Consider the following 15743-nt stretch of genomic DNA (forward strand, 5'->3'; position numbering starts at 1 on the left):
TCTGTTTTAAAGTCTGTTTCAATATCTGCTTGCAGCTTTACATTTGTTTATATTTTCCTTCTCTTCTATGTGACTCCATCAGTGCATTCTAAAAAGAAGAATCGGCAGACATGTGTCCGCAAGAGCCTCATCTGCGCTTTTGCGATGGCCTTCATTATCAGCGTCATGCTAATTGCAGCTAATCAGATGTTGCGTAATGGCATGGAGTAGCCCCACCCACTGTGAACTTTGAGTACTCTTACCTGAGCTCCATTTAACCTTCATATGGCAAACAACATCTAGCCACATACAAGGCAAACTGCAAAGAAATATATTGATACCCATTTGCAATCAGGCTTGAAGAAGTCTTTGGATTTAACTGTGTGGTAAAACTCTTAAGACTTCTTTGCATCCAGGTTTCAAGCATGGATGAAATACCACTTTTTCAGCTCTACTGGAGCCACTACTTGGATGTAACAAAAGACCCACACTGACAACCTAATGAAACTACACTAAGAGGTGTTTACCCTCCCTTTATCTCTCTGCCAGAGAGACACAAGGGCTCTTCCCTGGTGTCCCTTTAATGCAATAAGACCCAGGGTCCCTTTACCTGCATTTGTGTGTTCATTTGTCTCCACAAGCTGTGAAAGCAAAGACATCTGTCCGGATGATATCAGACTCCACACCATCTGAGCTACGACTAATGAGGAGGAGACTGATTGCCAGCGGATACCCACGAACATCTCCCATTGAATTAAATTCATTTTCTGTTCACGCACGCGCATGCTTGTGTATTTTGTCCTTATTGAATGGAAGCGAGAATAAACTTAGAGAGGAGTCACATAACCTGTATCAAAGCACACTGAATAACAAATGGGCATTTTGTTTAACATTTGAAGGCTTCGTGAATGTATAGTAACAATTCTGACATATTTGGACATCAACAAAGTTATTTTCATTTCAGCAGTCCACAGCAGTGTACTAGAGTTGAAATAACCATCAAATAATGAATATGAGCTCAAAGTGCAGGCATGCCATTTTAATTTGTGGATCTCAGGTGAACAGTGTAGATATCAGGTAAACAGTGTAGGAATCACAACCATTGTCATACATAATCTCACCTTTAGGGGCTCAAAATAATTAGATGATTGGCTAAGATGTTCTATAGCCAGGTGTGTGTTGTTCACTTACAAGTAAGCAGATAAAATGTTTTAAAGTGATTTTAATTGTGGCATTTGCATTTGGAATCTGTTGCTGCTAACTCTTAATGAGAAGTCCAATGAGCTGTAAATTAAGCAAGCCATTTTGAGGGTGTAAATAAAAAAAAAAACATCAGAGAGATAGCTGTGGTGGATGACACAAGAATTCTTTCACTGGTAAAGAAGAATTTCTTAATAACAGCTGGCCAGATCAAGAACATTGTACAGGAGGTGGCGTATCTGTGTCACAGTCAGCAATCAAGAGACTTCACCAGAGTAAATACACAGGATTTACCACATGACCAGAAAGCCTTAAAACAGGAAGCCTTGACTGTAGTTTGCAACAAAACAATTGAAAAAATCTGTACAGTTCTGAAGCAACATATTATGGACAGGTGAGACAAAGTCAATCATCTTGTACCAGAGTAATGGGAAGAGAAGAGCATGGAGAAGCGAAGAAACTGCTCATGATCCAAAGCATACCATCTCGTCTTTCAAGCATGGTGGAGGTAGTGTTATGGTGTAGACATGTATGGCTGCCAGTCAGAGTGGGTCCCTTTCTAAAACTGTACCAAATATCTGATTTGCTTATTGATGAACTGACTACTGACAAAAGCAGCAGGATGAATTCAGACTTATCTGCTCAGTTTTAGCCAAATACTTTAAAACCCATTGGACAGCCCTTCACAGTGCAGATGGACAAGGCAGCCCAATAACAATAACCATTCATAATCATTAAAATGAGAATTTATTAGATCAGTTATTTAGTTTGTCCAATTACATTTGAGCCCCTAAAAATGGTGGTGGTGCGAGGGGAGATTGTTGTGTATGAAGATGATTATAACCCCTATACCATTTACCTGATTTGGATGTAAATAACCACAAATTCAAGCTAACACTATACTTTGCAGCTTTTGTTCATTATTCAATTTCACTCCAATATGCTGTGGTAAACAGCTAAAATCTCTCTCTCTCTCTATATATGTATATATATATATTAGGGGTGGGAACCTCTAGGCACCTCATAATTTGATTCCATTTCAATGCGATTATAAAATGATTATCGATGCATCTTTTTTTTTTTTTTTCTCACTGTGTGAGGATTTGTACTTTTAAAGCAAAGTATTTGTAATGGCTCTCATTCACTGCTCTTGTTTGGAGTGCATGAAACGCTGGCTACCACTCATCTACAATAAAATGCGCAGTTATGGAGACATAAGATCCTGTGGCAGTTAACATCCGCACAGCAGACTACAGCTATTCTACCCGTTTTCTTCAGTGACTCTATAACTAGTTTTGGTCTCCTTGTAGAGAGTGGGGGGGTCACAGTGTCAGTAAAATATCTTTGAGACAGGATGCCATATCTCAGCATAGCGCAGAAGCCCTGGTGCCCAAAAATTGAGAATGAATGCAAATCCTTGGCAATAAAAGTTGCGGTAGAGTTTGTAGTTTGCTTTGTTCTTTTCTGAGTTGGCTGGAAGCTCTGAAATCGTTTGCTCAATGGTTCGCTGGTTGGCAGCAACTACAACCGGACAGGAACACATAACTATATAGTCTATAACTGCTAGTTCACCTAGCTAGTAGCTAACAAAAAGGCAAAGAGAAAGATTTAAGACAACCAATAGACTTATTTGCATTTATAATCACTCCAGCTGGTTTACTGATGTGTTTAATCTGCAACGAGAAACTGTCAAACACTAAGTTGTGTGCACACCTCTGAGCACTATACTTCCGCACTTTTCAAAGTTCCGGCTTTTGCGTTCCGTCAACATCACGCTATCAATTAGAATTTAGAAAATCGATTTTTGACATTTATGAATCGATTCAGAATTGTCCATGTCTGCATTGCGATGTATCTAAGAATCAATTTTCCCCCCACCCCTACTTTATACATTATTATACATTTATACATATATATATATATAGAGAGAGAGAGAGAGTGAGAGAGAAAGAGAGAGAGAGAGAGTGAGAGAGAGAGAGAGAGAAAGAGAGAAAGAGAGAGAGAGATCTCCATTTAGGATGTTATTAATTTTAATTAATAACATCAAATGTAAACAAATATAAACAAAGTCATTGAGAGTGGAGATATGATGTTTTGATCTGACGGCATTGATATATAAAGATATATATATTAATAAGGGGTGCAACGATACACATACATTGTGATAGGGTATGCATTTTGTTTTTGCACCATCAAAATTTATAACAAAGGAAAAAAAAGAAATGCCAGCTTTCATTTTGCTTTTATTTTATTTTTTTTGCCAAAAACAAGATAGATATATATATAAACAATAATATGATGTCACTGGGATGCACTGTATACTGGAATGTACACAGATTAAATGCTAATAATACGTCCCCTATCACAAAAATTGTTCATTTAAGTAATTTCACATTTGGAACAACTTAAAGACACGCCAGATAAACAAGGGGTGACGTAATCATTTTTGCTGATTAAAAATGAGTATTGAGGTCTTCTCAAAGTCTATAAATATTGTCTGAATAACAGTACAGTGACTAACTTCTGCAGAAGTATCTATAATGAGTTATTGGACTTTTTGGTCCACTTTTGATTATCACTTCAATTCACTCTCAGGCTCAGCGAATGCAGCATTCAGTGCTCTAGTGCACCTGAAATAAATCAGTCTGTCTCTTAAAGAAGTACTCCAGTGTTTTTCAACCTAATCTACATTTGCTACATATGTAGCATTTGGTTAATTGCTGTGGAATTTGATGCAGAATAGAAAAGAACAGAAAAGACACTGTTCATAGAAGAGCAACTGCCCATTGGTTTCTTTTAACCAAAGTGTATAAATAAGTGCTATAAATGTGGCAGACAGAGATTATTTTGAAAAATGCTGGAGTTTTCCTTTAACTTCATCTTTTCATCTTATGTTACTGTATGTAACCCCAATCTGTAATGTAAATATAACAGTTCATATCTATTTAGATGTGTCTATAGCCTACATCAGAGTTCCCTTCGCCTGTTCACTCTGTTTCTGTGTATTACTGTAGCTAAGTCATGTTTTCTCATGTAGCCTATTGCATGCATGTTTATGTATATAACTCCATGTAGGAGAACTGTCTAAAGGGTGTGTACCTGACTATGTTGTCCCTGCATGTCCAAACACTGTTCCTACAATTATATGTAAAGCACTGGGTTTGTTGGATTTATAAAAATAAGGCTATGAGCTGATTACACAATGTCCACACGTCATCTCTCAGAGTTTTATCTAGCAAAAACAAAATGAAAGAGAGGACATGTCTATATATTTTGAAGAAAATGTAATAATATATATTACATTATATATATTATTATATGTAATAATATAAATTGCTCATTACAGGTGCTTGCTGGATTACTTTAAAGTGCTTTGCAGAGTTGTATACACTGTTAAATCTGCATATCAGTGTTAAAAATCTGGTCAGTGGCTCCATCTAGTGAGCCTATCCTCTTCTGCAATATAGATACTGTAAAAGGGGGATTCCACCAGTATTTCAAATGTTCCACATAATTCAACCATGAAGATGTAAACAAAGTCATTCTGAGTGGGTTTGTTTGTGAAATGTGCCATTCTGGAACAAAAACACACACTGTGAATTGTTCACAGTTGTAGTAATAGGAACCAGATGTCTGAAAAAAGCTCCTTCACAGAAATGAATACACTGCCTAATGCTGGAAACAATGTTTCACAATAGTTTTTAGATAATACAATGACAATAACATTTATTTTTTAAAGATGGATGGCATAGGGATATATGTAGGCACTGTAAAGCAAAATAGCTAAATTTGTCTTTCACACATAATAAACATGTCAAGATGTTTGTCTTGACCCCTAATTCCTGTCATCCACTTTAAAAAAGGGCAATAATTTCGCATCAAACCACTGAATGACTTTGTCTACATCTCAATGACTGAATTACGCAGAAATTTTGAAAATATTGGTGGAATTCCCTTTTAAAGAGTAACAGATCCTACACTCAACAGCAACTATTAAAAGTGTGTGCATGTGTGCGTGTGTGTGTATTAAAACTGCATAAATGCAAATGATTATTGATTAATTATTAATCTACATCAACCTACTAATTGAAGTGCAAAACATATTACCACAAATATGCAATTTTTGAAATGTTTAATTCACTTAACCATTTTATCTATCTTAATTTCCTGTTAATTGACATGCAGGCTAAATAGTGGACAGAATCACCAGACCCCCATGTGCAATAGTCTGTTTCAACATTATGCCACTCATCTACATATTTCTATCACTATCTTCAATCACAAAATTTGTAAACTTTTTTTGTAATGTCTTTATTTGTAAATTGTAATGTCTTTATTTGACTATATATTTTTTTGATTGCATGACCATCTTTCTTTACTGCGGTTACTATTTTGTGTATGTTTTTTTTTTTTTTATTTCTATGTTTATATTACTTTGATATTTTTTTAATCTGGAAAAAAGTCAATAGAGTTTAATTTGCTCTCAATCCAGAATCCTCTCTTTAGCATGCCAAGTGAAGTTATTGAGGTTTTTATGTACATATTTTTATGAAGTATAGAAAGAAGGGTCATGGATATGCAAAACAGTATATACTTTGCATGCGGGGTATGGATTGACAGTGAACTTATAGCAATATAATTTTTGAATAGAAATAAATAAACAAATAAAAATGTAAGAAAACATGAATAACTTGTTATTTGTATATTAAATGAATGTGAAAATAAATATCTTGTATAAGTCGCAGTATAGAGTACTCTGGTTCATGCAAAGATTTAAGGTTTCCTATTAATTAAAGTTAGAAAGTTAAAGAAATTGTTAGAATTATCAATTTTGCTGTATAATCCCAATATAATTCACGTTTACTTATGACTTCCTCAAACAGAGGGCACACGGTAGTAATTTAACTAGATTGATATTTGTCTTATTTAGCATGGTTTTCAATTTTCACATGATGTTTAATAGGGTTGGGTGGACCACTGTCGATACTTCAGATCCTGGTATTTCTTAATAAAAGCTGATTCTTGCACAAAAGAAAACAGTGATTATTGATATTTCGCTCAAAATGGATGCCAGAGACAAGTTTACCCTTTTAGCCAGAAAAAATAAGCTAAACTGGTAGATTTAGCTTTAGCTTGTCTCCCTTGTCTGGCATGCCATTCCTGTCGATAGAATAGACAGTTTGAAGACAGTCATATGGCTGCAGTTAAACTTCCATTTTGCCTTCCTTCTCATTCATCAGCAAATGAAAAAAAAAATGGAAAAAAGACCCTCCAGCCCAAAAAATCCACCACAAACATCGATTTTGTAGTTTTTTTCTTCTTTTAGCACTTCCTCCCACCCTCAGGACATTTAATCAGAAAGAGGCTTTAAACCAGAAAAGCTCACGTGATGGACTACTGTGACTGTGTACGCACGTAAGCGTGTTTACAACGTACATGAAAATGACTATGTGACATCTCTTCTTTTTGAAAAGATTGTGAGTGCTGTGATTAATATTTTTCTCTCGCTTTCTATTTCTGGTGTCCTTGTACTGTTTTTGGTGTAAACAAATCTTTACAGCAGATTTAGCAATGGCAAATTTTCATTGTGGCCCTTGGTTTTCAGCGAACCGCTCGTGATCTGTACTGGCCAATCCTGAAAAGGGGGCGGGGCCGGAGTGCGGGTGCATAGAAACACAGCGCCTCTGTGGATGGAAGTCGCCCGCCGTAGGCACCGTCCTATCGCCGAGAGAGTTCAGACACTTTCAGTTTCTCTCTGAACATCCAAAGCAAACACAAAACGCTCGGATTTCGCACTGAGGTAGGATACAGTCGCTGTGGAACGTGCGGAAAGTCACAGCTAGCTGTGGTAGCCGTGTTCGCCTAGGCTGTCAGATGAGTTTAGCTAACTACTGCTTTATAGAGCTGAATTGAGAAGAACAGCCTTGCTCCCCCGTTCCAGCACGATGAAGGTACTCTTTACAAACGCGGTACACACTTACACATGGATTTTGATATTCCTGTGGGAACTGGAGCATAAGGTATGCCCGATGCTAATTCCTAGCCTGTTACTTCTCGAAAACGGGTACTTCCTGCTTGGAAGTAACTCTGGGCTTTATCCACCTGTGTGGGATGTTTGACTTATGTTATCACCAAATAGATGGTATTGTTTGGCTGCTACCTTACAAAAAAAGATCTATAACAATACAATATGAAATTATAAGATATGGTTTTGCATAATATCTCTGTAATAGTAATAGTTTCACTGCGTAATATTCCTGCAGTGCTGTCTTATTGTAATAGAGCATCGCAACAATAATACCAGTACTGAAACAGTGTGTAGGCCAACAGTGATAATGTAGTAGTTTCAAAGCTACTTAGCTTCGGTATTGCTGGTATTGAATAGTAAAGTGTAATATTTCTTTTATATAGTACTTATGCTGTAGTAAACTACAGTAATTTTATTGATTTACTATAAGATTCTTATAGAAATCCTGTAGAAATGATTTAGTAAGTCCTGGGCCCTGAACCTCTGCAGGGTTCATGGGCTCATTATTATGTGCCTTTTTAAATATCTAGCCCAGGCTACTGGTCATCCTATTGTAAATCTGTGCTGGTCGAGGCCCTCTGAACGCTGGAGTTCCTGTACAGAAATTGCTTTAGTTATTTTTCATAAGAGACTTCATGATTTCTTAGCTCTGTGGTTATTTTGTTTGAAATGCTGCCCTCATGATAAAAAAAAGAATCACCAGTGATACCTGCAGCTTCCCCAGACAAGTAATGACCCAGGTGAGAACACTGGGTGTTGGACTGCACATTGAACTATGTCTGGTTGTAGAGAAATCAAAAAGGCAGTGCAGTGACAGCTGCTGCCATAAGACTCAGCAACCTTTAACATGGATGAATCAGAGCATGACAACCCAGCAGCACGAGACAGAGGGCTTACTCTTGGGTCTCAACACATAGATTATAAGCCAGTTGTCCATTAAACTGAACACTCAACCCCCTTTTCAAATAGTAAAACTATCGTCTAGGGCTATAGGGCTGCCCTGATAAACCAGTTGGTGGGTGAATGCATGTCAGCAGCTCACAGTTTGGAAAATAGCTTTCAATAGATTTTCCTGAGTCAGTTGTACATAAGCCGAAAAGGCCAATAGCATAACCATGGAGGGAAAAGAACAGCCTCAATTTTCAAGTGGCTCCTTAGTCCTTATTACAGCTATCTTGATCTCTGCAAAAAAGTGTGGATGAAATAACAGAAGAAAATCAACTATTCGTATTTGAAACACTTGGTATTTCCCTCAGCCAGCAGCTATGGAGCCTAAAGACTGTGTTGCCAGCCACGACGTCCCTGTGGCAATTTTACAAAAAAAGATTCTTTCTGCAAGAAGCCCAGAGGATAAAGCAAGATTTGAGAAGGAACTAGATGAACTCATACAGGTATTGTTTTTTTTAGCTGTATCAAGGTTTTAATGAATAAATACACAAATTATTAAATATTTATTACCTGAAAACCTGTTGGGATAACTCAGCACAAGGCACTGGCCATGATTCAAACACTTGAGTGGTGTTTTCACCAGTAGGGGCCTCATGGGCCTGTTTCTGTGAAATAAAAAAATACATATGTGTACTTTTTAGTTTAGGGTTAAGTCTGCAAGCAAAAGTCTGAACACCCATGATCACATTCAATTTTGTTGATTTTCTATGTGAAAATAATTTAACCTCTACAGGGAGCCAACTTAAATATGGCATTTTCAGCACACAATTTACTATTTTAGTGCACAATTTATATTTATATGCTGATTTTACATTGGAAATAATGCAGAAAATGTGCCATAATTTTTACACTGGCTACACTGTTAAATTCAGCCAATTGTGCATTAAAAGTGTGTCCTCTGTAGGGGATGTCTGGGTATATCACTCAGAAAATCACTAAAACATTTAATTTGATCAGGGGTGCCCAAACTTTTGCATATGACTGTATGTTGATATGTCTGTCAAAAGTTTTAAATAAACCATATGTGATGTCTTTTTAGAAGCTTCAAATGTCTGCTCTTAATCTAGAAGTACCAAAGATTTTAATGTAAGTCAGTGTTAGCTTAGCATTAACATGCATCTAGAATTCCATGGGGAAATAGCAGAAATTAACTTCAACATAGAGGTGTTTTCCTTCATTTTTGTCAACTAATGGCTTGGCTCTCATGATTACAGTTCTCCAGTGGTTTTCACTCTAATCATTTGTGTTTTGTATGTTTTTTCCTGAGGCGAGAGAAATAGTCAGAGACGCTATGAACCAAATTGTGGAAAAGTGCACAGATTCTCCTGAAGAAGCTCAACAAGTAATGAAAGGAAAGAGCTCTGCCCATAGCAGCAAGACATATAAGGAGGTTGTTGAATACTTCAGAAAGAAAGGCTTTAACTGGCATGATCCAAAGGTGGGAATCTAACCCATAGTAATAGGTGTATATTTCCTCAGCATACTTGTTTTATTGTCATTTGTGGAAAGAGTTTCTTTATTTGCTGATTTTTTTTTCCCCAGTATCAAACTGCACTACAACATCTGTATGTCTTTGCAAACCTAATTGAGAAGAAGGTTCCAGTGGAACGGTAATGTCCTGTGGTCTCTTATAACATATAAAAGAAAGTGAGAATCATACAATTCTGTATTCAGGGGAGAGATGAACCCTGATCAATCTCTTGACTGTTAGCTCTTTAAAACATGGCCTTAAAATAAGAGTTAATTTGCTTATCACCACTCTAGTATTTTTCATCAGGTCCTAACACAAAAAATACTAACATTTTCCTTTTCGTTCCTTTTCATTTTCACAGTATTAAGGCTGCAATTGATGAAGTGAACATTAACCCGAAGAAAGAAAGGGTGGAAGGTACTGCATCCCCCAACACTGAGAATGAATGAAATTAACTGCAAACATAAGATCTCTGTCTCTGTTTTTTTTACTGGAACTGCTATATGCTTGCTTCTCTTGTGGAGTTTTCTTCATTGTTATTTTTCATGCAAACCATATTCAAAAGCCAGTTAATTAATTGCTTCATTGTAATCCATTTATGCCCACCTGATACCGCAGAGTGCAGTAATACCAGAGCCGGTTTATGAGGCATCTGGCCCCTTCCTATTCCTCCTGTTATATCAAAAACAGGACTGCTAAACAGCAGAGGGCACCTGCGTGGGAGTCCTCAATGAATGGGAGTAAATGGCTCTCAACGGCTAACAAACAAATAGCAAAAAGTTTCTAATCACTTACCCAGAACGTTTCTTTTAGAAAGTTGAAGGATGTATTTCACTAAAAAAAAACAAAGAAATCTCACCTATATATTGGCCTTTTCTTTAGCAAACGGGTTTTGGGCGGGCGGGCAGGAGGCTTGGCATTACTGCTACAGAGTGATGTTTGATTGGCAAGCGGAGCAACTCATTGGCAGTCATTGGGGCGCAGTTTTAAATTCTTATAACTCGAGTTTAAAAGCTCTTAAAAACATAACAGCATTGTTAAAATGTTTTATGCTGTTCTGTGTTCAGGAAATGATTGCATTCTTTTACATTAAAAATGTTTAAGCATTTGTAAACTATGATTTTGCTCAAATGCTCCATATCAACCCATTCATTTTGGACTCTAGCATTTGAGAAACCCAGATCTCTACAAATCTCTCAACCAATCTCTCTACAAATTCTCTGGTAATACTGCAACACCAAGCTGTATCCTTCTACATTTGAAATGTAAGTGTTAAATGCAGTGCAGTTAAATGAAAATCCTATCATAATATGTAGTTACCCTGCAGTGCCATTGGGCGCTCATGTCATGAAGGGGAATTGGTGATATTTCTAGTGAGGAAGGACTGAATGCTAGGAGTCATCCTCTGTCCATTGCTTAGCAATATATGGGTTCAGTTGGAAGTTCACAGCAAAGTTTTCAGTCACCTCTAAGCACCTTGTGCCACCTGCCTCCCTGGGTTACTGCTGTCAGCAGTTATATAATAATAGGTATATAATAAATGTTATGTAAATATATGTAATTAATATTCTGCAGAACGATTTCCAGTCTATCTTAATGCAAAGATTATTTTAATTAAAATATATATTCATGTCGTAATGCCATCATGCAAAAATACAGCATAGACATATTAAAATAAATACTTTATGACATCATTTGTGACATATAGCAAGGGATCGGGGTTGTTTTTGAACACTTGGGGGCACCCCACCCACTTATATTCTCTTTATGTAAGAAACAAATCTATGCCTAATTCATTTTGGAGAAAAATAGCTAAATCTCTTAACTCGCTGTAATTTTGCTACAGACATTGAATATTAAGATACTGAATATGCTAAAAAGTACATAATCACAGTCTCCTGGTGCTTTGTGGGCCCTAAGCAACCATTTATACTGCTTACAGCAGGAAAACAGCCCTGCCTGTGTTATAAAACTGGTTTATAATGAGGAAATTCCTGTAATAATCTGATATTGATTACAAACAGTTTTTCTCACTTAAGTGGTCATGTAAGCTGCATGTCTGTCAATGAGGAAAAAACTTTCATGAGCATATGGGACCAGTGGTAATCCCAATCAAACTCATTACAGTCAAGTTGAAAGCCTGGAATTCTAAGGCATATTTCTTAGCATTGACACATGAAGTCCTTTTGCAGGTTTGGGAATAAATGCTCAGGTAGCTGGGAGGCATTCTGGCCCTGAATGAGGAAAGACTGGGACTTTCTTTTCCTTTTTTGTTGTTAAATTCACATAGATCAAGGCTTTACAGTGATTTACAGCTAAACACTACTGTCAGTGATACTGATTCATTATGGACTTTCATTTACATTCATTTTATTGAGTTTAATATTTTTGAGTCTATTTCTAAAACCAAATGACCTTGTTACTGCATAACAATGTACCAACTGATTTGCATGTTTGTATTTGAAAAGATTTTGGGTGTCTTGTAAGGGAGTTTAGAAAGTCAACTCTATTACTTAGAAAACATAGTCTGCAGTGTTTTGGGCTTTGATGTACATTTTTGGAAATATAAGATGTGTTTCTACAAATGAATTAGCTATTAGTCATTTTACAGAAAATCTGTAATTAAGTGTTCTACTGCTTTTCCATTGCCTTGATCAGCGTAAAGAATTAAACGTCAAACACTGTATTACTACGTGAATAATCTGTTTCTTATTATTAAATAATTTATCACAGAAAAGACCCTATTTTATGGGCAAATATTACTGATTTGCTCTCAAGCCAATTAGAGTGACAAAAACATACATGCATACATTCACGTAATTTTATGTACCACTAATCTCTGAGAATGACACCTAGACAGAATTACAAAGACAGCTTTAGAGGCACAAGAAAAAAGGTTTTTGTTTGTTTGTTTATTTTTTGTCTAGACTTGGGAAGTGAAAGCAGATCTATGTTCATGTGAATTGAACCAAACACCTCTGTTGTTGGATGCATAACTGATTTATTTGTATGGTTTGTATAAAGAAGAAAGGGATTATGGCCAAATAGAGGAGAACTGGAATACTGATGGGTGAGCTGGTGTAACATTACCTGGACCTGGACACTGCTTTCATCCAGTAATCACTTAATCACTTAAACACCTTAAATGTCAGACATCTTTGTCAACTACAGCAAACCATTCATCAAGAAGGTTAATGTAGTATCACAAACATACAAATAATACTGCATGTTTAACATAACCCAGTCATTCTGGTGTTCCTGTTATACATGAAGGCAGTGTTCATTAACCAAACTCCAAGCAGCAAAAGATACACTGCCTGACATGTGGAGAGCAAAGAGATGGCAGTGCTTTTGCAGAAATATTTAATTTAAAAACTTTTTCTAAGGTATCTTAGAACCTAATTACCTACTGTGCTAGTTACTGCTGTTGATATAACCTGTAATTAACAGATTACTAAGCTTTTGAAGAATTAAAGGGCCCATATCCTACTTTTTATTTTATTTTTCCCTGAGGTCCATTTATAACATTTGTTCAGTTTTATCCATAAAACAATGGTCATAATTCATTTTTTCATGACCAATATCAACCCCTTTTTATCCCTTAGAATAGGCCGTTTTTGTTACTGTGCATTTATTACTGATTTAAGTTTTTAAAAATTGTTCTAATTCCAACCCATTCAGAAGCACTAAGGTTTAATTAACTCACTTTAATGAACTGAATAGGTGGGCCTAAACATATGTAACTGAATAGGTGGATATATAAATCAGCTGGTTCTCATATTTTGTAGCATAGCTTCCAGATATGAACCATATATCAATGTTAAAATTTTAAAATGTACCAATGTTTAGATATTGCTTTGAACATCTTTATTTTAAAAACATGATGGGCAATTTGTGTTTTCCATGATATGGACCCTTTAAATACAAATCCACTGGGGGGGGGGTCTTTTGTGGTACAAAACAATTATGCCATGAGCATCCATCTTCTCTTCGTACTGTAGTGCAGTCATTGTATTTCAAGTGTAACGGGTATGAGGTACAATCTTATGAATGGAAATTCAGCAACAGATCAAAATTATTTCTAGAATGGAAATACAACTTTAACGACTGAAAAAGATACTGAGCTGTCGGAGCAATGGCTTGCTGAAGAGAAACCGTTCAGAACTCAGTGTGTGGAGGGCTGCTGAAGTCCCTGGGTCCTGTCTCACTAGGTTTCATAAAAATACCCTCCATGGCTTTCCAGTAGCTGTGTTGGCTGGAGCTGGTCATGGCGTGTACTTCTCTCTGGCCATGGATGGGTCTGCCGTACTGCTCGCCCGTTACCGAGAGCAGAGCTTCTGTGGCTGTGTGGCGGAAACGCACTGACTCATCACGCTGCCATAAAGAGCCTCCACAAAGTACAGTCCACTCATCAAGATGGTCACCCTCGCCATCCTCTCCAAAGGCACTGACCTCCTAAATGATAGAGATGTTTGATGGCATATCACATTTTCTCCAACAGGCAAATTCTCTCTTCACACCTAACTGAATCATTTACATTGGTTCTGTTTGAAGAAAGAAGGGGCAAAACAGATGTATGCGTGCAAACCTGGTTGGATGACAGTGGAGATGCAAAGTAGTGACTGTGCAGATTTCGACCTGTGTTAACATGTGTGAGCCTTATGTTTTGCCCACATTTCACAGGAGTCCCTCGATGACATGCTGTTCCAATAGTGCCCCGGACACTCCAGTAACTGTTGCTGTCCTCTACTGTGGTCACTCCAGTCACTGACTGCTGGCCACTACCTGAGGTACAAAAACAGTTTGTATTCATACAGTAACAGCTGCTCAGGATGGCCAAAGACAAGACAGAGTTAAATGGCCATATTGCAGAAAAGCAAAGGTTGATGTACACTATTTCAAAATGTACCGTACACACTAGCCAATATATGAAAGCTCAGCTCCAGAAATGATCTGTTTTGAAGCCATTTAGAAATGCCACAAAAACCTTTACCTTTACAGCTGCTTATTCAGTCAACAGCAGGTTAGAAATGCCTCCTTATGTGTACGTTTAAAGGGTGTCCCTGCATAATTAATGAGGCACTATACCATGCAGCCAATCAGACCACGTACTACTTATACAGAGAACCATACAAAGGCACAGTAACAAAAACAGCCTGTTAAAGGCTGGAAATGGACAGGTAAACATAAATGTTGAAGGATTACAGGGATTTGGTTCTTTAAGAGTTCTTTAGTAAAGTGAATGCTTTCCACTTCATCCTTAAAGTCTTCTTTGCATGGTGATATGGTCTTTTAGACTGATGAAGAATGTGTTATATATGGCTCTTTATAGAACCTTTTCTAAAATGGTTCTATATAGCACCAAAAAGGTTCTACTTTTTTACAAGCTTTACATCGTAAAAATAACAAAATCCTTTTTGGTGCTATACAGAACGATTTTCAAAAAGGTTCTACAATATATTACCCAGCAATCTGAAGAACCATTTGAGCATGAAATGATTCTATAACCTATAGAACTTACGGTTCTAAATAGAACCATTAAACCACTAAAGAACCATCTTTTTTAACAGTGCAGGAGAAAACAAATGATATCAAGTGTATTCAACTAGTAGGAAAGACACCAAGTCCGATTATAAATCAGAGTTTTGGGCGTTTTGGGCAGGACTGGAACTAGAAACTCGACAGACCAGCTCTTTGGGACCAAAGCTGAGCGTTACTCACCGGAACCATATCGCACATCGTGAGAATGTAGTCTTACGTTGTGCTTCACGTTAAGTAGCTTGACGACCGAGCCACAAGTGACGAAACTTATTTCTGATCCCAGAGAGAAGTTCCACATACACGACAATAAAACCGAAAGGCACAAAGAGGCCAAAGAAAGAATACAGTTAGCCGCTGCCATAATACCAGACAGTAACGCAGGGCTACGTTAACAGAGAAGACTGAAGAAGAAGCACGCCGCTGGAGCAAAGCGCCCACCCGTGGTTCGGAGTACCGGTGCGCAGGGACATGCCCCTTCCACACTCTCTTCACTTCGTCTTAAAATTTCGGATGCATTTGCTACTACTTCATGTAGTATAATCTAATTTAATCACTACCGTTTGGACTGTGATTAGC

The 15743-nt window shown here is 37.2% G+C and overlaps 3 protein-coding genes across 5 annotated transcripts in view; 2 read left to right on the forward strand and 1 right to left on the reverse strand.

The window, feature by feature from the left end:
• Positions 1-1367, forward strand: part of caln2 (calneuron 2) — a 46937-nt gene extending 45570 nt beyond the window's left edge. Inside the window, exon 6 of the mRNA XM_017698514.2 lies at positions 83-1367. Within this exon, the coding sequence (XP_017554003.1) occupies positions 83-210 (128 nt within the window). The 3' untranslated portion in view covers positions 211-1367. The remainder of the gene's footprint in view (positions 1-82) is intronic.
• Positions 1368-6820: 5453 nt separating this feature from the next.
• On the forward strand, positions 6821-12324 carry LOC108427985 (legumain-like). 3 transcript variants are annotated; one of them, XM_017698620.2, is made up of 5 exons: positions 6821-6979; positions 8464-8598; positions 9423-9593; positions 9698-9765; positions 9988-12324. In XM_017698620.2, the coding sequence occupies exons 2-5, from the start codon at positions 8473-8475 to the stop codon at positions 10073-10075; spliced, it is 453 nt and encodes a 150-aa protein (XP_017554109.1). In that variant the 5' UTR covers positions 6821-6979; positions 8464-8472; the 3' UTR covers positions 10076-12324. The 3 variants fall into 3 exon arrangements, with proteins under 3 accessions (XP_017554109.1, XP_017554106.1, XP_017554107.1); XM_017698617.2 differs by having other exon boundaries at positions 6826-7199; XM_017698618.2 differs by having other exon boundaries at positions 6827-7130.
• A 177-nt stretch (positions 12325-12501) lies between these two features.
• Positions 12502-15629, reverse strand: sdf2 (stromal cell-derived factor 2). Its single transcript, XM_017698624.1, has 3 exons — positions 15348-15629; positions 14215-14411; positions 12502-14081 (listed from the first exon to the last, which is right to left on the reverse strand). Exons 1-3 carry the CDS (start codon positions 15526-15528, stop codon positions 13785-13787), a joined length of 675 nt encoding a protein of 224 aa, XP_017554113.1. The 5' UTR covers positions 15529-15629; the 3' UTR covers positions 12502-13784.
• Between the last annotated feature and the right edge of the window lie 114 nt (positions 15630-15743).

This window comes from Pygocentrus nattereri, chromosome 16 (genome assembly GCF_015220715.1).
Source record: "Pygocentrus nattereri isolate fPygNat1 chromosome 16, fPygNat1.pri, whole genome shotgun sequence".
Classification (NCBI taxonomy): Eukaryota; Metazoa; Chordata; class Actinopteri; order Characiformes; family Serrasalmidae; genus Pygocentrus; species Pygocentrus nattereri.

Excerpts from the sequence above, each read along its gene's own strand:
- LOC108427985 (XM_017698617.2), top strand. The coding sequence starts at position 7,125 with ATGAAGGTACTCTTTACAAACGCGGTACACACTTACACATGGATTTTG. Across the intron at positions 7,200-8,463 it reads TGTGGGAACTGGAGCATAAG|CCAGCAGCTATGGAGCCTAA; the intron begins GTATGCCCGATG and ends TATTTCCCTCAG. Across the intron at positions 9,594-9,697 it reads TTAACTGGCATGATCCAAAG|TATCAAACTGCACTACAACA; the intron begins GTGGGAATCTAA and ends TTTTTTCCCCAG.
- sdf2 (XM_017698624.1), bottom strand. The coding sequence starts at position 15,528 with ATGGCAGCGGCTAACTGTATTCTTTCTTTGGCCTCTTTGTGCCTTTCG. Across the intron at positions 14,412-15,347 it reads CGATGTGCGATATGGTTCCG|GTAGTGGCCAGCAGTCAGTG; the intron begins GTGAGTAACGCT and ends TTTGTACCTCAG. Across the intron at positions 14,082-14,214 it reads CTCCACTGTCATCCAACCAG|GAGGTCAGTGCCTTTGGAGA; the intron begins GTTTGCACGCAT and ends TCTATCATTTAG.